The following is a 22,004-nucleotide window of genomic DNA, read 5'->3' as shown; positions in this document are numbered from 1 at the left end:
AGTTGTCTCTGTCCAAATATTTATGGACCTAACTGTGTGTGTATATATATATATATATATATATATATATATTTATATATATTATATATACACACACACATATACACTGCCTGGCCAAAAAAAAAGTCGCCACCAAAAAAAAAGGTCACACACACTAATATTTCGTTGGATCACCTTTAGCTTTGAATACGGCACACATTCGCTGTGGCATTGTTTCGATAAGCTTCTGCAATGTCACAAGATTTAGTTCCATCCAGTGTTGCATTGATGATGGTAGAGTCTGACAGCTGTGCAAAGCCTTCTCCAGCACATCCCAAAGGATTCTCAATGGGGTTAAGACTCTGTGGTGGCCAATCCATGTGTGAAAATGATGTCTCATGCTCCCTGAACCACTCTTTCACAATTTGAGCCCAGTGAATCCTGGCATTGTCATCTTGGAATATGCCTGTGCCATCAGGGAAGAAAAAAATCCATTGATGGAATAACCTGGTCATTCAATATATTAAGGTAGTCAGCTGACCTCATTCTTGGAGCACATACTGTTGCTGAACCTAGACCTGACCAACTGCAGCAACCCCAGATCATAGCACTGCCCCCACAGGCTTGTACAGTAGGCACTAGAACTGATGGGTGCATCACTTCATCTGCCTCTCTTCTTACCCTGATGCACCCATCACTCTGGAACAGGGTAAATCTGGACTCATCAGACCACATGACCATCTTCCATTGCTCCAGAGTCCAATCTTTATGCTCCCTAGCAAATTGAAGCCTTTTTTTCCGGTTTGCCCCACTGATTAGAGGTTTTCTTACGGCTACACAGCTGTTCAGTCCCAATCCCTTGAGTTCCCTTCGCATTGTGCGTGTGTAAATGCTCTTACTTTCACTATTAAACATAGACCTGAGTTCTACTGTTGTTTTTCTTCGATTTGATTTCACCAAACGTTTAAGTGATCGCCGATCACGATCATTCAGGATTTTCCGGCCACATTTCTTCCTCGAAGACGATGGGTCCCCACTTTGCACCAGTTCGGGTTAAATAACTTGTTGCCAGCTGAAAGATAATCGCCCATGCAGTAATTATCCAATAGGAGGCTCGTACCTATTTGCTTAGTTAAATCCAGGTGGTGACATTTTTTTTGTCAGGCAGTGTATACACACACACACGAATGAATGTCTGCAGGCAACAGTGAGGCACAGTAGGTTTGAGGTTGCATTTCTGCAAATGGAGTTGGTGATGTCATCAAAATCAATGCCTCCTCACTACTGAGAAGAGCAGACAGATTCTTATCCTTCATATAATACCATCAGGGAAGCTTGACAATGACCCCAAACACATGACCAAAATCATAACCTATCTGCAGTGAAATTGAAAACTGGGATTCCTGCATTAGATAGATGTCCCCAACAAAACCTTGAATTCAGTGTCATCCAGCCACTTTGGAATTTTTTGTGGAGACAGAAGAATGACAGTCAAAGTCTGTATTGGAACTGTGGCAAGTTGTGCAATGAGCTTGCAGCAACCGGCCATGTGGGGACCTTCAGATCCTTCATCACAGTGGACCTTAAGAGAATTGCTGCTACTTAAACGATAAAGGGTGCTCACACCTAATATTGATTCAATTTACATTTTTTCCATTTATTGCATTTTCTAGGAAGTTTGTTTATTATATAAAAAATTCATGGCATTGTTTTTGAAAGCACTGAATAATGGGTACTAACAACTCAAAACATGAATTCTGGGATTCCCATATTATTGTAGAAGGCCTGAGGCCTTCTGCCTAGGGCTCTTCCTGATGGTCCTGTATGTTAAGGTTTCATTGTTCATATAAAGTCACAGGCATAGCCTGTCCTTCCCATTATCCCAATAGGAGTCCATAAATAACGTTGCCTGATATTGCATTGGACAACATTTAACCAGTATAATTATTGTCTCCCTTGGCCCAGACATTGAGACACACACTAGTAATCTCTGGCGTCCTCAACAGTCTTCATATGCCTATTGCCCCAATAGTAATTTCAACATAGTGAACTTTTCATTGCTAAAAACTTATTTTACAATGTAAAATCGCAGTAATGTTTTCTGTTTGTCTGGTAGTTCTCTTTTGGTCAAAGTATTGTCCACTATTTGTTTTACTCTTCCATTAGTCACAGCATATTCTTCAATTAAGCAAATTAACTATATATTCTGTTTTTTTATATTAAGAAATGTTAGAAATGTAACAGTTGTTCTTTCCTCTTGTGCCCTGTCATAATTTCACTCAATATTCAGGAAAGAAAAAGAAAGAAGAAAATTGTAGAAATTAAACTCCAACTGGGGCCATGAATTAATTTAGTCTTTAATAAATCTCACAGTCAACAACAGAGATATTATGTTGGCATCAAGCACTTTAGCATCACGAAGCACCAGCTGAGCTGCTGTCTGCACTAGTGTGATACGTCCTGCAAGTTTACCAGGCATGACACAGCAAGCACCTTGTGACTGAGCTTCATAAAATCAAGATCACAGTACAACTTAACAGTAATATCTGTATAAACTAAGAAGACCTATATTTGTTTTGGGGATGCTTTTGGTATTATGACTTTTTAAAAGATGGAGCTGTGAACCTTTAACACCTGAACTCTACTCTAGAATCAAACGGACACTTGGGAGGAATAAGTTGTAATAGTGCTGTATCTGGAGATATGATGTTCTCATGGCCACAGACAAGAGATATTTTTTGTTGATAGGATTAAACAAGAAATGGGAATGGCAGACTGAATTATTTGCAATTCTTTCATTCCCAAAAAGTGGTAGCTTTTAAAAAGATTTACCAACCCCTTAAATATCTCCAATAATTTAGAAAAAAACCCATGTGTAGCATATACTTCAGTCTTCAAATCATTATTTAAACACTACAGTGGCTTGTTACTACTGAAAATTAAAATCTAAAGACATTCAAACAGTGTAACACTAACTATCAAAAACAACAAGTAACAACATTTTACGCTTAACTTGAATTTATTTAAGAAAACCTAGACCCAAGGCTCTCATGTCTAGATTCAACATCCTCACATGGTAAGGTTTTTTATTTAGCAGAAGACCACCCAACAAAATACCAATATGCATGTATAATATAATTTATGTATAGTTTTTAACAATATGTATATACACAATGCTACTAATAATTGCAACAGTTGTTCTCTCTTTAACATTAAATCATTCTAACTGCATTACTAATTTTTTTTTCAATTGACAGACACATATCATCATCTTTGAGCACATAATTCTTTTTATAAATAGGTTGGCTATATGAATGTTCTTCCTTCACAATAACGCGTAAACACCTTAACCTAATTATAACATGTTTTAGGCTTATCAAAATTTGCATACATATGTAAAATATAAATTTACCTAATACATTGAAATGATCATATATTAATAATAGAATGGTGTATACACAGAGCCTCCCAAGGTAATTTCCTATTATTCTGAAGTATAAGAATATTTTATTATCTCAAAAAAAAGCATAAAAAAATGAAATATTTTGACCACATCTTTCAAAGTACATGTAAACTACACAGATAGAATGCATTTATGGAAAAGAATTGGGCAGATAAATCTTTGGCATAATTTATTATATTTTTCCTCTAACTTTGCTAAGATTGTGTTAGTAAACAGATACAAATCAAAACACCTGTCTCAACAAAGAAGTAAGAAATTCAGTTGCTTAATTATTTAAATATGGAAGATAATGAAATATGCTGTAAAATATTATACATTATACAAATACTCAACAAGTGTAAGTTTAAAAAATACACTTTTTTCAAAATGCAAGAAATTTTGTTTTTAAGTGCTTAACTTCTTGCAGCCTTGCATTACATGTAGCATCAAAGAAGTAAGAGGCAAAGATGCTCAGAGATTTGTATTTGTATTTGTTTATTAGTCAAATTTTTGAATTGGGTTTCTGTGTTCCCCTGAGAGACCCATCAGTATAAAAAATACAAATTGTCCTGAACTGGTTCAATCATCATTGTAGTGTTCATAAGTATATCCATAGAGATTGTTTACATTGGATCAGAAAAATAAATGAATGTAAAACAGGGGATGCTTTTTGAATTTAGAATAAAGATGATTCGGCTTCCCCCATTTTTCACATGACATTATAAATAATAATATAAATATGAATGTTATACTGTATGTGAGATTTGACACATACCTAACATTAGACACACTCTGTATGCAACACTAAAATCTAGCCATTTCCAAATTTCAGATTTTGTGGACAACACAGAAAGAAGGAGAAGATACAGCTCCTTGTCTGAAATAAGCATTATTTGACACGCCGTATTGTGCATGGTGTAAACTAACTGTATTGCCTCTAAAGATATTTCAGCATTATTTGACACGCCGTATTGTGCATGGTGTAAACTAACTGTGTTGCCTCTAAAGATATGTTTGTTCAAGAAAATCATTTTGACATTCAGTATTAGTTAAAACTGCACTATTAACTTGTTTTTTATATTCAGAATGCAATGCAGACAACAGCATGACACATGCATTAAATAATTAAAAATAACTGAATTCCTTCACTGCATACCTCACTGCTAAGCAATGGAATGATAAGCTGGGTCTGATTTTAACTTCCTGAAGAGTAAAATCAGGCTTTTATTTTTCGCGTTCCTTTAGATTAAAGCCACAAATGTAAAAAACGTTTATCTTTTAAGCAGGACTGACGTCAAAAGCAAATGCCACATTTTTTACTCATACTTCCACAGTTTACTTTCTTGAATGTTCCCAACACCTATTTATTCATTATTTATGAGTACTGTATTTTATACTTCAAGAAAGTAAAATCCTATTGCTTTACTAATGTCAGATTATCTTGCCAGTAAATACGATACACATATTCCCTGCTATAGTATAATCAAAGAGGTGCAAAAATATGTTAGCTTATGCTGTTCACAAAAATCTTTTTTTGTTACTGTTTTGCAGGCAGATCTAAGTTCTGTAGTACATGAAGATACTGCTCCTTCTTGCCCCTGTTAATAAAGACTTGTTTAAAAATCACTTTAACACCAGACATGGTTTTCTTTCACCTAATGTCAGTTACAATCATTTTTCAAAGGATAAACTTTTTGCAAGCTGTTTCCATCAAGACAAAAAATATTCTATTAAGCAAACTTGTTTACAAAAAGAGACTGCATAGCCTTTGCTATCAAACTAGAGGCCCCAAGCAAATGGAGGGCTCATCTTATACGTCAGATAAAAAATGGGACATCTTGGAACCTTATGCCCATCTCTCATGAAGTGGCAGTGCAACTTGATATGGGCAATTAAAATAAACTTTTCCTCATTGTACTAACTGAACATATTTATATTATGGGTGGATTATTTTAAAAACTTCAAAAAGTACAAAATATTACTTCTGTGTTATACTAATTACTTTTAATTACTTTAAAAATAGCTATCACATATAATGGCTAAGATGACTGTCCAGAAAATACTTGAAACTTTGAATTTTAGAGGTTAATAACAAAATGTGTAGCACAGTTACATTGTTTTGCTTTTTGTGTGCCGTAAATGTTATACTTTAAGACATAACAAAATTGTAACTTTGTGGGAGTCCATGCAACACTGATTTTCCAAGAAGTAGTATGGCCTTGGTATACTTTGATTATTTAATAAATAGATCATGTATTGATTAACTTTGTAATACAACGGCAATATGCTAGAAATAAGATTAATGCTGTAATTTTAAAATTAGGAAAGTTTATACATTTTACATTCAAGTATACCCTCCTGTGAAAGAAAATTCTTTAATAAGGTAGATAATCTGTATAATTTAAAGCTTTTATCATGGTTGAAGTCTCATAAAAATCATAAACAGAAATATTAGATGCAAAGGGAGTGTCACAGGTCAGCTTAAATTATAAAATAATCAGAAAATGGGCAGCAACTGCTTTTAATATACCCTTTCAATGAGCAGTTTTGGCTGACATGGGTTTAAATATAATTTTTCTTCAGCCTTTGTCATGTAGAAAATTACCTGGATGATACTGAATTTTGTGAATCTGAAATTGCAAATCCTTTAAAATACCCCTGAAAGGATAAAATATAGTAGCTTTAGCTCCAGGCATTTTTTTCTTTTTCTATTGTACAAAATATTAAGCATTATGCAAATACTGAAAAAATATTAAAAACTCAGGCAGCATTTATATATATCAATAGTAACTTAGAGAATGTGATCTCATCTTTTCCTGATATTATTAAGCATTTAGTGTAATTTTTCTTTCAAATTTAGCATCTAAATGATTAGATCAAAAACCAATTTCTTTATATCAGTAAGAAAACAATCACATACAGGAGTTTTTGGATTAAGGCATACTATTACTGACTTGCAATTCACTGTATTAAAAATAGATATAACATTATGATAAAAAAATCCAATGAAAAAAATATGTTCAAATATCTTCTCTGTCAAAAGTGTTACAGCCTAATGCTAAGTATAATGTACACAGCTTTTCACCAGCATTTATAAGCAAAAGCCTTCCAATCCAATGATTGCTATAAGATGAGGAACCAATAAGGAATTGCCACAATGTCAGTATATCTAACTTATTGATGAATCTTATTTAATCTTAAATCACTGAAGAAACCATTTCTTTGTGCACATGGATGAAATAACAAGCAATAAATCCCTCCAAGGCTCTTTCCTCATTGCAGGATGTTTCTCTACATAGTAGTAAATTGGCCGAGGGCCTGCCTCAGCTTCTCAGCAATCTAGAAAGGAAGAGAAAAACAATAAGCTTCCATGTAATGACAGATGAACTAAAACTCTTTATCATGTATTCTCTATACTTTCACTGAGTGGCTGAGGGTGTCCCACCAGAGATTCATCAGAGTGATGCTGCCTTGCAATGTGCTGAGGAGCACATGGTCCCATGAAGCAGTCTCCTGCTGTTCTATCTATTTATACTAGCCTTCCCTGTCATCTGTTGCAATATTTAATTATAACACTTGCTAAACGTCAATATTGTGTATTGCCAAAGCTCTGAAAATGGCCCCTACAGTCAATCCAGTTAGATATTTCTTTAAAATATGAGGATAATACAAAATGAATACTTACAAATCACAATCCATACTGATGCATGCTTACTATAAAGCAAAAAAGGTAAATGGAACACTTTCTAAATGTATGCACTCTTTGATAAGAACATAAGGAAATGGGGAATTTAAGAGCCTAATAATTTTCAGTTACAGATGTGGCTAAGTAAATAAAACATGAAGTTAAATATACTGATTAACTAAGATCACTTAAATGGTTTATTACTTTTCTGAAAAAAAAGCATAAAATAAAACAGAGCAAAATAAAAGTGGCTACAGGTTTTGGTTCCAACCCTGTTCCTTAATTAGTAAACAATGCTTATCAATAACAGATCTTATTTAATTTCATGGCTTGTTCCTGTTTTAACTCTGTTATGTCAGTTGTTTCTTATCTTATAGATATTTTTCTTTAGCAATAAGTGCTTTATCAGCAATAACTGACATCTCATTAGGCAATTGAGTTGGAACAAAAACCGGCAGCCACTATAGCTGTTCAGTACCGATGTTGCTCAGCACTGCACTATAAAACTGTGGAAAGCAGGATGAATGTAAGGAAAGAACAACCATTGAAAAAGGACAGAAAACATCTTCACACACACACACATACTCACACAAACTCAATGAAGAACCCATAAAAATATGCAAACACAACAAGAATGTGCAAACCCAACAGACTGTAACTAGGCCAAAATTACTACTCAGGTCCTTAGAGTTTGAGGAAGTGATTGTGAAGAGTTTGATTTCTGAAATAAATTAAAGACTCCTGATGTTAACAGTAGCCAAGGAGCAATAGCCTTACAGTAACACACTTGGCTTTCAATAGTAAGGTAAGTGAGTTTAGACCATACAGTTTATAATCACTGTATATATATATTGGGGTTAAACCATCCTGGCCACTAAACTATCATAACAGTATAGCACATATTTTAGCAGTGTGAGTAATTACAACACATGTCTATAAAATAGAAACATTACACTCATTCTCACTGCTTTACACTTTCATTTCATTAAAGAAGCCATCTGTATTTAACACCCATTAGCCAAATAAGTTATTAATCTATAATAACCCTACCATTAGTCAAATACGTTTTAGCACTTGACCAAAATAAGCACTATTTGAAAATGCTTGTAAAGAGCATTTTTAAGAATCTAAAATCATGTTTTATTTCTAACAAAAATTAGATGTTAGAGGTTTTTTCATGTTTTCCTGTGTAAACATGACTAAATAAAGAAACCTAACCTAACCTAACCGTTGCTGTATAAAGTAGTATTTACATTTCCCATCTGCCTGCTGTTTTTTTATTAATTTGTTACAGAAACACAAGAAAATATTAAGTTAAAGTTAAAATTACATGCTGAGAAATTAGCAAACACAGAAATTACTAAAACACATAAAATATTAATTTTATTTTTATTGTGTAGTAAAAGAATTGATTAAATATAAATCCTGATTTTAAAATAAAAAAAACAAGTCTGTAAAATGAAGCATACTCACCATTTCATAAAATTTAACCTGCTGCTCCAAATAGAGCTGCATCACTCTGTTATAGTCGTAAATGCGATTACTATGGAAGTGATTCATCTCCGCTAAAATTGAAACAAGAGGTTAAGATGACTCTTCTTATAATTTTTCATTCTCAAATAAAAGTTAATAATAAGTATGAGTACTGGAAAATGTTGGTTGATAAAATGGATTACAAAATGTATTAATAAGGAAATACACATTCTTTACAATGTAGTATTGAATTTTATTTTAAATATAAATTATGTTTAATTATAACATATGCTGATACCAGCATTTTCAGTGAAAGGAAAAAAAAGAATAAATTGTGCTTGAAAGGTTATTTTAACTTGGCTAATATGGATACTTATAAAGAAACATAATTAAGAAGTAATTTCAGGGATATAATAAATATCATGAATTAATAATAACAGTATTACTCACATTAGACTGGGCAATGAAATTATGTTCTATTTGGCAAGATATTCATTATTGATTAGTTTAACTTTCACATAATTATAACAATGAAAACCAAGAAATAAAAAGTTAGTAAACTCAATTATGAATTTAAATTAAACAGCTAAGCTTTTAAAAGTCTGCAGATGGAGGTATGTGTAAAGGATTTAGAAAAGGTTATTTTTTTTGTTAATATCTTTATTGATTTTAATTAAACACAGATAATATTCTATACAGTCAAGTCAAATTTAACAAATCAAAGTAAAATTCAACCCCCACCCAAGAGAAATAGAGGTTAGCCAGCAACCAAAGCTACTTTATAAAATGAACAAGAAAAGCAGGGTGTTCTTTTCCCCGAAATGGAAGCTTATTCTAAAATGTTATTGATTAGATCCTGCCATATTTTAAAAAAGTTTTGAATACATCCCTTAAGTGAGTAGTACAGAACATCAGTTACCCACTGACTGTGGGGGGTGGGATTCTTCCACTTGAGCAAGATAAGTGTACAGTAATCCCTCGCTATATCGCGCTTCGCCTTTCACGGCTTCACTCCATCGCGGATTTTATATGTAAGCATATTTAAATATATATCGCGGATTTTTCGCTGCTTCGCGGGTTTCTGAGGACAATGGGTCTTTTAATTTCTGGTACATGCTTCCTCAGTTGGTTTGCCCAGTTAATTTCATACAAGGGACGCTATTGGCAGATGGCTGAGAAGCTACCCAGCTTACTTTTCTCTGTCTCTTGCGCTGACTTTCTCTGATCCTGACGTAGGGGGATTGAGCAGGAGGGCTGTTCGCACACCTAGACGATACGGACGCTCGTCTAAAAATGCTGAAAGATTATCTTCACGTTGCTGTCTTTTGTGCAGCTGCTTCCTGAAACGACATGCTGAACGGTGCTTCGCATACTTAAAAGCACGAAGGGCACGTATTGATTTTTTTATCTGTCTCTCTCTATCTCTCTCTCTCTCTCTGCTCCTGACGGAGGGGGTGTGAGCTGCCGCCTTCAACAGCTTTGTGCCGCGGTGCTTCGCATACTTAAAAGCCAAACAGCCCTATTGATTTGTTTGCTCCTTTGAAGAGGAAGATATGTTTGCATTCTTTTAATTGTGAGACTGAACTGTCATCTCTGTCTTGTCATGGAGCACAGTTTAAACTTTTGAAAAAGAGACAAATGTTTGTTTGCAGTGTTTGAATAACGTTCCTGTCTCTCTACAACCTCCTGTGTTTCTGCGCAAATCTGTGACCCAAGCATGACAATATAAAAATAACCATATAAACATATGGTTTCTACTTCGCGGATTTTCTTATTTCGCGGGTGGCTCTGGAACGCAACCCCCGCGATGGAGGAGGGATTACTGTACATACTAATAGTGCAGTAAAGGAAATTACTTTTTTTTTTGTCTTTCTCCACTTTAAGGTGTTTGGGAGTACACCAAATACAGCTGTTAATGGGTTAGAAGTGATTGTGACACCAAAGCTGTCTGAAAGGCATGCAAAGATTTTTGTCCAAAATGTTGTTAATTTGGTGCATGTCCAGAACATGTGGCCCAGTGAGGCTGGAACTAGATTGCAATGTTCACAGGTTGAATCTTGCCCTGGAAACATTTTGGACAATTTTAAACAACATAAATGTGCTCGATATGGTGCTCAAGTGTTTTCTGTGCATGGCTGCCTTCCACTTCTTTACTGAAATATTGTGACAGATTCTTTTCCCAATGAACTCTAGGGTCTTTGAAAGGAAGAGACTTTAAAATATGTTTATAAATTGTAGAGATGCTATCGGAGTCTCAAGACTGATCAATAATTCTTCTGTAATAGAACAAGGTGGAAGGTAAGGAACTTGGGCAGGTTCTGTTTAGCAAAGTTTCTAGCTTGAAAGTAGTGGAGAAATTCATGTGAAATTGCAACTGAAGTGTAATTGTTCGTAGGACATTATTCCTGGACATTTTCCAGACATTGAGTGTATATGTTTGAGAAGATAGAAAAAGGTGGTTATTATGTAGAGGTGTAATAGATAAAAGCTTTTCTGTCTTAAAGTGTTTCCTACATTGGTTCCATATTCTGAGAGTATGAAGGGTAATTGGATTTTTAGTGTAACGACGGTAGTTTGTAGTAAATGGAGCATAGAGCTGGGAATATAAAGAAATACTGCAGGATTTGATTTCTATTGCAGACCAGGCTTGTGGATATTCATCAATTTGTGTCAATGTCCAGGTCTTTATAGCTTGTATATTTGCTGCCCAGTGATAAAATTGAAAGTTAGGTAGTGCCATGTCCCCTTCTGCTTTAGGTCATTGTAGAGCCACCCTTTGGATGCATGTTTCGATTTCCAAATAAATGGAAGTTATGATTGAATCTAATTTCTTAAAACAATATAATAGGAAAGCTTCAGGGAGATCCATCTGTCCTTCCTGTCTAGGATTCAAGGACACCACTTCTGCCTTTACTTACCTCTCCTAACAACAACAATCACAACCACAGTGTCTGGCTCTACAATTCATGCTTGCTAACCATTGAGCTTTGTCAAACTTATTTTTTTATATTTCACACTTCACTGTACAAAGCAAACATGATTTTGTCCGCAATTTCCTGTCCAGGACATCACCTCAGCTACAGTTGTCCATTCATGCTAGTGCCATAGTGTCATCGAATGTCAAACAAAACCATTAAAGCATTTTTTAGATTTCGTGGTATTTAGTTTTTCTGTTGTGGGGGATATGGGGAGACTGAGGGGTTGGATGGTGATTGATCCCTAAATATTGATATATCAAAATGTCATTTTTTAGAGGTTACCTATCGACCTAGATGTATCATCTTGCCAAATACCAGCTTCTTAACTAAACAGGAAATAGCGATTTGTTGATGAGTGAGTGAGTGAAAAAGACAGTCATCTTTGCAATATATATTTATAGCTATATTGCTCTGAATCATTCTTTGCACACAAAAGACACAAGCTCAGCTGAAATGAGTACCTTGTAGAGCATAGGACATTGTGCTCAAACGTTTAGCCATGGCCATCTTCTCTTGCTGAGTTATTTTATTTGCAGCAATCAGTTTATCACCTTCTTTAACTTTTTCTATTGCTGCCTGTTGGCAAGATAAATGGATGATGCAGAATTAAATGTGAGGTAAAATGTACATGAATAGCATTTATGACATTACATAAAATACCTTCAAAATTTAAGATTACATTTCACAGTGCTCTGTAGTATAAATCACACAAATACATTCATATAACTGTATAGCTACTTTGACAACACACAGTATATGGGGCTTCATAGCAATAAAGGTACCTGTACTTACTAACCCTATGAAACATATTTAAGTCAACATTTCAACATTAGAATGTACAATCATTTAAGAATTGTTGTGTACAGAAAACAGCGAAATTCTTACTTATGGGCCTGACCAACATGCAACATGTCACCAGAACTATTTGTTCTCAGTGTCCTATAATCCCTGAGAACTTCGTCCTTGAGCCTTGGAATAGAATCTCTGTGTAGATGGAATTGCTTCAAAATCCACCCTGCACATACAGTCAAAGTAAAACCCCTAGGAATTATCTATATTTATATTTATATCTAATTCTCATATAAAACATGGTCGTATCTTCATATCAGTCACAATAATGAACAAACACAGTCTCCTATAACTAAAGATACACAGATTTTCAGAGAAGTTTTGACCATATTGAATAAATCATTCAAACTGTGAAACTGAAGGTTGGAAAAAGTAAGTGAACCCTAAGTTAATGACTTTTTAAAAAGCTCATTGCAGTCAGAATTTAGCACATCTGGAGTCCATTTAATGAAATGAGTTCAGAGGTATGGCCTAGAATTACTTTGATTGATAAAAAACACTATAAAGTTTGAGTTTTTGACAAGAAGCATATCCAGATGGGAATTACGCCTCGCACAAAAGAGCTGTCTGAAGAGCTAAGATCGAGAATTGTTAATCTACATAAGGGTGGAAACGGTTACAAAGTCATCTCAAAGATTTTTGATATTCATCAGTCTACTGTTAGGCAAGTTGTCTATAAATGGAGACAATATGGTATTCTGCCTAGAAGTGGGCTCCCTGCCAAGTTGACCCCAAGAGCACAATGCAAAGTCAGCAATGAGGTAAAGAAGAACCCTAGAGTGACAGGTAAAGGACTTGAAGAAGTCATTAGAACTGGCTAACATCTCTGTTCATGAGTCAACTATACGCAAAACATTGAACAAGAAAGGAGTCCATGGCAGGACACCAAGAAGGAAGCCACTGTTAACAAAAAATAACATTGCTGAACGCCTGAAGTTTGCAAAACAGCACTTGGACACTCCACAACGGTACTGGGAAAATGTTTTGTGGAGTGATGAAACCAAAATTGAACTATTTGGGAGGAACAAGCAGAACTTCATTTGGTGTAAAAAAGGCACTGCATATCAACATCAAAACATCATCCGTACAGTAAAGTAAAGTATGGTGGAGGGAACATCATGATTTGGGCCTGCTTTGCTGTACGAGGGCCTGGTCAGCTTGCCATCATTGAGGGGAAAATGAATTCACAAGGTGAATAAGGTGAGGGTGTCTGTCTGTCAACTTAATCTCAGAAGAGGCTGGGTGATGCAACAGGACAATGACCCCAAACATCACAGCAAATTCACAGCACAATGGCTTCAGAAGAACAAACTCCGCCTTTTGGAGTGGCCCAGTCAGAGCCCAGATCTCAATCCTATTGAGATGCTGTGGAATGACTTGAAGAGAGCCATACACAGAAGACAACCAAAGAATATGGAAGAGTTAAGGCATTTCTACAGGGAAGAATGGGCTAAAATTCCCCCCGCACGATGTGCAGGTCTGATTTGCAGTTACAGGAAGTGCCTGGTTGAGGTCATTGCTGCCAAAGGAGGGTCAACCAGTTATTAAATCCCAAGGTTCACTTACTTTTTCCACCACCACTGTGAACGTTGAATGCGTTTATAAAATAAAGACATGAAAGAGTAGAATTTTTTGTGTGTCATTGGCTTAAGCTCATTGTGTATATCAGTACTTGTGACTTAGATGAAGATCAGATCACTTTTTATGACCAATTCATCCAGTAAACCAGATTATTTCAAAGAGTTCACATACTTTTTACTTTGACTGTAAGTATATTAGAAGGCCCAAAGAGGCTCAGGAAGATCTGTAACTATGACATGCATTTATTAATACTTATTAGCCCTAATGGATTATTTCCTCTATAATCTATATACCCTGGAATTTCACAGTTTACCTTAGCTTAATAAATGTATACAGTACCATTTATTCATATTGTTATTGTGGGCTTTAAAAGTGAATGTACATATCCAATGTAACAGACTGCTCAACAAGTGTCAGCATTTTATAGGCAGACAATGATGTATAAAGCATGCAAGCAGATACCAAAAGATTATGTGTGTGTAATTCTGAAGTAGAATGGGTAATTTCAGTTGCTTTGAACTTGTGGGCACCATACCATGCTGGGTATTTCATGCATGTTAGTGTCACTGCTGTAATTAAGAACAGGCCCCCAATTAAAAAAAAAAAACAGCCAAAGGTTTTCCTGTGATTGTAAATGGACTGTTGGTCAAGTGTAGGAGGGAAAACGAAAGGATGACACAATGACACTCACTCAAGAATAGAATAAAGAAAGCTGCTAGGAAACAATGACAAGAATGGTATTTTTGGACAGTGAGCATTAACAACTACAGGGCATCTGGAAAATATTCACAGCGCATCACTTTTTCAATATTTTGGTATGTTACAGTCTTATTCCAAAATGGATTAAATTCATTTTTTTCCTCAGAATTCTACACTCAACACCGCATAATGATAACGTGAAAAAAGTTTACTTGAGATTTTTGCAGATTTATTAAAAATAAAAAAAACTGAGAAATCACATGTACATAAGTATTCACAGCCTTTGCTCAATACTTTGTCGATGCACCTTTGGCAGCAATTACAGCCTCAAGTCTTTTTGAATATGATGCCACAAGCTTGGCACACCTATCCTTGGCCAGTTTCGCCCATTCCTCTTTGCAGCACCTCTCAAGCTCCATCAGGTTGGATGGGAAGCATCGATGCACAGCCATTTTAAGACCTCTCCAGAGATGTTCAATTGGATTCAAGTCTGGGCTCTGGCTGGACCACTCAAGGACATTCACAGAGTTGTCCTGAAGCCACTCCTTTGATATCTTGGCTGTGTGCTTAGAGTTGTTGTCCTGCTGAAAGATGAACCGTCACCCAAGTCTGAGGTCAAGAGTGCTCTGGGGCAGTTTTTCATCCAGGATGTCTCTGTACATTGCTGCAGTCATCTTTCCCTTTATCCTGACTAGTCTCCCATTCCCTGCCGCTGAAAAACATCCCCACAGCATGATGCTGCCACCACCATGCTTCACTGTAGGGATGGTATTGGCCTGGTGATGAGCGGTGCCTGGTTTCCTTCAAACGTGACGCCTGGCATTCACACCAAAGAGTTCAATCTTTGACTCATCAGACCACAGAATTTTCTTTCTCATGGTCTGAGAGTTTTTCAGGTGCCTTTTGGCAAACTCCAGGCGGGCTGCCATGTGCCTTTTACTAAGGAATGGCTTCCTTCTGGCCACTCTACCATACAGGCCTGATTGGTGGATTGCTGCAGAGATGATTGTTCTTCTGGAAGGTTCTCCTCTCTCCACAGAGGACCTCTGGAGCTCTGACAGAGTGACCATCGGGTTCTTGGTCACCTCCCTGACTAAGGCCCTTCTCCCCCGATCACTCAGTTTAGACGGCCGGCCAGCTATAGGAGGAGTCCTGGTGGTTTCGAACTTCTTCCACTTACGTATGATGGAGGACACTGTGCTCATTGGGACCTTCAAAGCAGCAGAAATTTTTCTGTAACCTTCCCCAGATTTGTGCCTCGAGACAATCCTTTCTCGGAGGTCTACAGACAATTCCTCTGATTTCATGCTTGGTTTGTGCTCTGAAATGAACTGTCAACTGTGGGACCTTATATAGACAGGTGTGTGCCTTTCCAAATCATGTCCAATCAACTGAATTTACCACAGGTGGACTCCAATTAAGCTGCAGAAACATCTCAAGGATGATCAGGGGAAACAGGATGCACCTGAGCTCAATTTTGAGCTTCATGGCAAAGGCTGTGAATACTTATGTACATGTGTTTTCTCAATCTTTTTATTTTTAATAAATTTGCAAAAATCTCAAATAAACTTTTTCACGTTGTCATTATGGGGTGTTGTGTGTAGAATTCTGAGGAAAAAAATGAATTTAATCCATTTTGGAATAAGGCTGTAACATAACAAAATGTAGAAAAAGTGATGCGATGTGAATACTTTCCGGATGCACTGTAGATCACTTTCACCTCCAGCTACTGGACCCTGAATGATCCTGCAGGTCCTGTGGCTGGAGCAGACAGAGAGGTCTGCCACTGAAGGTCTGTAGTCAGAGCTTTCTTAAATTATCTGAAATGTTAATAGCTAATCATCTGCATGAGGTATTTAACAAGACTGGATCATACCTCTTAAGTGATCAGGAGAGCAAAGTTTTAATGCTTTAGGAGACAGCAGACCCTTTGAAATTTTAATCTCTCCTGTTCTTACCAATTATTTCTGCTCATAAAATACTTCCTGAATGGAAGCGACAGTAAACAAACAAAAAGCTGCTTGAGGAAGGTGTACTTTTATTGCTGTGTAAAAGCCCGGATGAAAAAAGGAGGGTTGAGGCGTGGGACCAGCAATCCCATCCTCGTAAAAACTTAGAACTGCTACAGAAACAGCAAGAGTTATCAAGCAAATAAACACAGAGCATAGGCACGAAGATGATGGCACATCTTCATTCATGATGGTCATGGATGAAAGCCGAAAGGAAGTTCCAGGCCTGATGAGTGTAGCCAATGATACTAAAATTGCGACTTGGAATGCTTGCACATTTAATCAAACAAGGCACCTGATGCAACTATTGCATGAGTTTGAGTAATATCACATCGATGTTTTATACTCATGTCATGAGGAGAAATGCATCCAAGGAGTAGTAATGGTGTTAAGTGCAGCTGTGGCCAAATCACTGGTCGGCTGGAACCCTATCTGCAGTCGTATCATCGCTGCCAGATTCCGCTCCAGACATGCCAAGACCACCGTTGTCCAGGTATATGCGCCAACTGAGGATGTGGCAGAAAAAGACAAGGATGCTTTCTATGACCAATTACAAGAAGTGTTCGACAAAATACCTAGCCACGATGTCAAACTACTTATTGGTGATATGAATACACAAACTGATACCTACAGAACAAGTGTCGAGCATGTGATAGGCCCACATGGGTCCACCAAATGCACAACCAACAATGGCAAACAGCTGTTGTTTTTTTGCAACATAAATAACCTATGTGTTATCCACACATACTTTGCGCATAAGACAATACATAAGACAACATGGTGCTCACCAAATGGTAACGTCAATAATGAAATTGACTATATTTGCTTCAATAAGCGATGGAGATCAGTGGTTCTCGACGTTGGAAGTATACCGTGGAGCAGATATACTGTATATACTCAGATCACTAGCTATCGGTGAGCCGACTTCGCCTCAGATTCAGGCAGAAATACAACCGGCAACCAATAAGGCCATTCGCCGTAGAGAAGCTAAAGGACAGATCCATTGCCACCCATTTTCAAATAGAGTTATCAAACCGTTTCCAGTCACTGCAACATGATAAGTCATGCGCCGTTGAACAGCAACGGACAGCGTTCAAAGCAGTAGTTACTAAAAGCGCCGAGATGACACTGGGTCGCCGGAGTGGGATACAAAGAGAATGATGGATCCGAGAAGAAACTTGGGCACTGATAGACAAGTGGAAAATGCTAAAAAACAAGTGGGACAAAGCAAAAATCTACTCCGTTAAAATGTCAGCAAGTGCAGAGTACACTGACTTAGACCGGCAAGTTAAGCGCAGTTGCTGCACAGACAAGAGAGCATGGATTGAGAAAAAAGCCTTGAAGCACAGGATGCTGCTGACAAAAATGACACAAGAACTTTGTATCATATTGTTCGAGAACTGACAGGTGCTTACAGCCATCACAGTGTACCGATCAAAAGTAAAACAGGAGAAGTCCTAAACAGCCAAGCCGAACAAGATGCCAGATGGATGGAACACTTCCGAGATGTCTTGAACCAATTGAACCCATCTGCAACCTTTACTTTCCCTGCAGACAATGATGTAGCTGAACTTGATATCAATCTTGGCAAAAATGAAACAACTGAAGTTGAAAAGGCACTCAAAGCACTAAAGAATAATAAAGTCCCTGGACTCGACTATTAACACCGAACATTTGAAATATGGGGGCAACTGTATGACGGAGCAATTGACGCTATACTAAATAAGTGTTGGCAGAACATGGGTGTTCCATACGACTGGAGAAATGGGGTCATCGTCAAACAACTGGCGAGGCATCACACTGTTATCAGTGCCTGGAAAGGTGTTTACCATCATGCTACTGCGCTGCCCGCAGGGCATGGTAGACCAGACCTTGAGAGAAGACAAGACAGGATTCAGACACGGCCACTCATGTTGTGATCAAATTTTTATACTTCGCAATGTCATTAAGCAGTGCATCTACAGGACATCACAACAAACCTTTATATGGAGGCCGCAAAGGTGGGTCTGGTTATCAACACGGACAAAAAAAAAAGTGATGGCAATCAAAGGCCATCACGTTGAACACTAAAGTACGACTGTACCAAGCTATCACTATCCCAATGGCAATCTACGCCAGTGAAACCTGGAAAGTTACGAATCAAATCACCAGGAAGCTAAATTTCTTCCATCATAAATGCCTAAGGCGAATTCTGGGTATCACCTATCGTGATCACATCACAAATGAGGAAGTACAAAGAAGAAGCATGATTGCTGCTTTATATTGTGATAAATTATCGAATGCGGCTTGCAGGCCACATATTACGGTTACCAGAAGACCAACACGGCAGCAATGCTATGAAATAGATACCACCACCAGGTGGAAAACGGAAGAAAGGCCGGCCTCGCATGACTTGGTGTCGAACCCTAAAGAAGATCTTACGAAACTTGATGTCAGTCTTGAAGAGGCCAAAATCACTGCCAACAATAGAGACAACTGGAGATCACTTGCTGCCCAATGCGCCGCAGGGCGCAGGAGGACCGAAGTCTAAGTAAGTAGGCAGTCTTGCCTTTCTACTGAAATGCTTCTTCCATCTTCTTGATATTGTGTGGCTGGGACTGAACCTTGCCTCTTATTAGGAGTTTCACAACTAGTGTAACCTTTCCCCCATCAGCTATGGGGGAAGATTGCACAGGCATCAGCTATGGGGGGGAAGATTTGCACAGAGACACAGGAGGTTGTAGAAAAAAAGGAACTTTATTCAAAGCACTGCAAACAAACATTTGTTTTTTTTTTCAAAAGTTTAAACGTGCTCCATGACAAGTCAGAGATGACAGTTCTGCCAGGAGCAGAGAATGTCTGAAAGAGAGATAAGGAGAAGCAAGCAATCAATTTAACAAACTAAGAGAAGCCCGTGCAGGCTTTTTAAGAAGGCGGAGTACCGCACGAGAGGCATATTATGCGGCAGAGCCGGCTAGAAGGGAAAGGAGGAATGTGATGGTAATCTGTCTGTGTTTCTTAGGGGTTTTCCCAGGGGCGTCTGTAACTTCTGGGGGTGCAATCAGCTTCGCAGCTCACAATATATACACAATTAAAAGCTGAAACTATATTCTTTGACAGTAGTTAAAACTTTTAATTGTGTGTCATATTTTCACTTTTGTCCAAAGAAAAAAATACCAATTTTGCTCAGTCTCTGTGGTAATTCATAAAAGATTTCAGTTAACACTTAACCACAGAAATTCTTTGGCACACAGTTCTTATTTGTGTTATTATTCTTAAGTTTGGCATTATTTTGAAGCAAATGAGACCGAAAAATTAAATGTGTCTGTCTGATACATTTAGCAGAATAGCTTTTCTAACCAGTTATATTATTTATCATTTAGGAGCCTAGCTAAAATAATGCATCTTTTAAGCAGTACTATTTGTAAATATGTCTGTGTCTAACATCAATATTTTGTCTTTATAAAAAAAAAAAAAAAGGGAGTGGGAGACTACTATTCAAAGAGAAAAAGTAAAAACTATAGACATAATAGCTCCAGATACTGTTTTTTTTTGTTTTAATAGTCTTAAAATACTTTTGAATGCAAAAATGCATAAATACCTTGTGGACTCCAATTGTATCAGGAAAGCAACCCAAGAGTCCTTTATACTCATTGTTGGTTTCCATTAAAAAGTGCAGATCTTTTTTGGGCTGTAAAGCAGATAAAAAAATGGTAAATACATGTTGAGAAATATTCCACCAATTTTTTATTTATTTATTAATTTTTATTGTAATCATTCCATACAAATAGATCAATTTATAACCAAACAAAACTGAAGACAAATCAAACCCCACCCCTGAGAAGGAGAGCTTAGCCAAAGGGGAATTGCTTAGGGCTTTTTAATAAGGCAGCAATAAACAAAAGAAAGGGAGAAATAAATATATATGTAAATAAGAGATGGAGAAGGGAATTAAATGCGGTAATAGTTATTTCTCAATTTCTAAAATAATATTGATTAGATCCTGCCAGGTTTTGAAAAAATTTTGTACAGATCCTCTAACTGAGAATTTGATTTTTTCCAATTTCAAATAATATAAAACATCAGTTTCCCATTGACTTATCAGAGGAGAGTTAGGATTCTTCCAATTTAACAGAATAAGTCTGTGTGCCAACCAATTTAACAGAATAAGTCTGCGTGCCAAAAGTGTAGTGAATGCAATCACCGTTTGCTTGTCCTTCTCCACTTCAAGCCCGTCTGGAAGAACACCGAACACAGCTGTTAATGGGTTAGGAGGGATTGTGATACCAAGGCTGTCTGAAAGGCACTTAAATATTTTGGTCCAAAATGATGTTAGTTTGGTGCAGGCCCAGAACATGTGACCCAGTGAGGCAGGAGCTTGGTTGCAGCGTTCGCAGGTTGGATCTTGCCCTGGAAACATTTTGGACAGTTTTAAGCGAGACAGATGAGCTCAATATATAATGTTTAGTTGAATAATTCTATGCTTTGCGCATATGGAGCTCGAGTGAATTCTCTGCTTTGCTACCTTCCACTCCTTTTTTGATATATTGATTAAGAGATCTTCTTCCCAATGTCCTCTTGGATCTTTGAAAGGTAGGAACTCTAATAGAATTTTATATAATGCGGAAATGGTGTTTAATTCCTCGAAATCGAGCAGTATTTTTTCCAGCATTGTGGGGGGTGCGAGGTGGGGGAAATCGGGCAATTTCTGTTTAACAAAATTTCTAATTTGAAGATAGTGAAAGAAATGTGTAGCTGGGAGGTTGAATTTTGAACGTAATTGTTCAAAAGATGTAAATATGTTGTCAATATAAAGATCTCTGAGCATTTTAATCCCAAATCTTTTCCAGGTATTAAAAACTGGATATGTTTGCGAGGGTTGAAATAGGTGGTTCTCTTGCAGAGGTGTCACCGATAAAAGATTTTCCATCTTAAAATGCTTTCTAATTTGGTTCCATATTCTGAGTGAGTAAAGCACAATTGGGTTATTAGTATATTTGCGATAACTTGAATTTATTGGAGAGCAGAGCATGGAGTATAAAGAAGTACTACAGGATTTTACTTCTATTGCGGACCAAGCCTGTGTATGTTCATTTATTTGTGTCCAGGTTTTTATGGCTTGTATGTTTGCTGCCCAGTAATAAAACTGAAAATTAGGTAAAGCTAATCCACCTTCTGCCTGAGGTCTTTGTAGGGTCGCTCTTCGGATACGCAGGTGTTTTGAGTTCCAAATGAATGAGGTTATTGTTGAATCTAACTGTTTAAAAAATGATTTATTGATATATATTGGAATGTTGTGAAATAAAAAAAGAAGTTTAGGAAGGATATTC

At 36.9% G+C, this 22,004-nt stretch overlaps 1 protein-coding gene across 2 annotated transcripts in view; it reads right to left on the bottom strand.

Moving 5' to 3' along the window:
• Positions 1–2,979: 2,979 nt before the first annotated feature.
• LOC114647997 (sorting nexin-9-like) overlaps positions 2,980–22,004 on the bottom strand; it is a 126,124-nt gene continuing 107,099 nt past the window's right edge. For both annotated transcript variants that reach the window (XM_051925595.1, XM_028796766.2), the window contains 4 exons: positions 20,276–20,365; positions 12,019–12,133; positions 8,580–8,671; positions 2,980–6,760 (listed from right to left, as the gene is read on the bottom strand). In XM_051925595.1, coding sequence (XP_051781555.1) covers positions 6,713–6,760; positions 8,580–8,671; positions 12,019–12,133; positions 20,276–20,365 — 345 coding nt within the window. In that variant the 3' untranslated portion in view covers positions 2,980–6,712. The remainder of the gene's footprint in view (positions 6,761–8,579; positions 8,672–12,018; positions 12,134–20,275; positions 20,366–22,004) is intronic.

This window comes from Erpetoichthys calabaricus, chromosome 3 (assembly GCF_900747795.2).
Source record: "Erpetoichthys calabaricus chromosome 3, fErpCal1.3, whole genome shotgun sequence".
NCBI lineage: Eukaryota > Metazoa > Chordata > Cladistia > Polypteriformes > Polypteridae > Erpetoichthys > Erpetoichthys calabaricus.
This window is presented reverse-complemented; position numbering and strand designations above follow the sequence as displayed.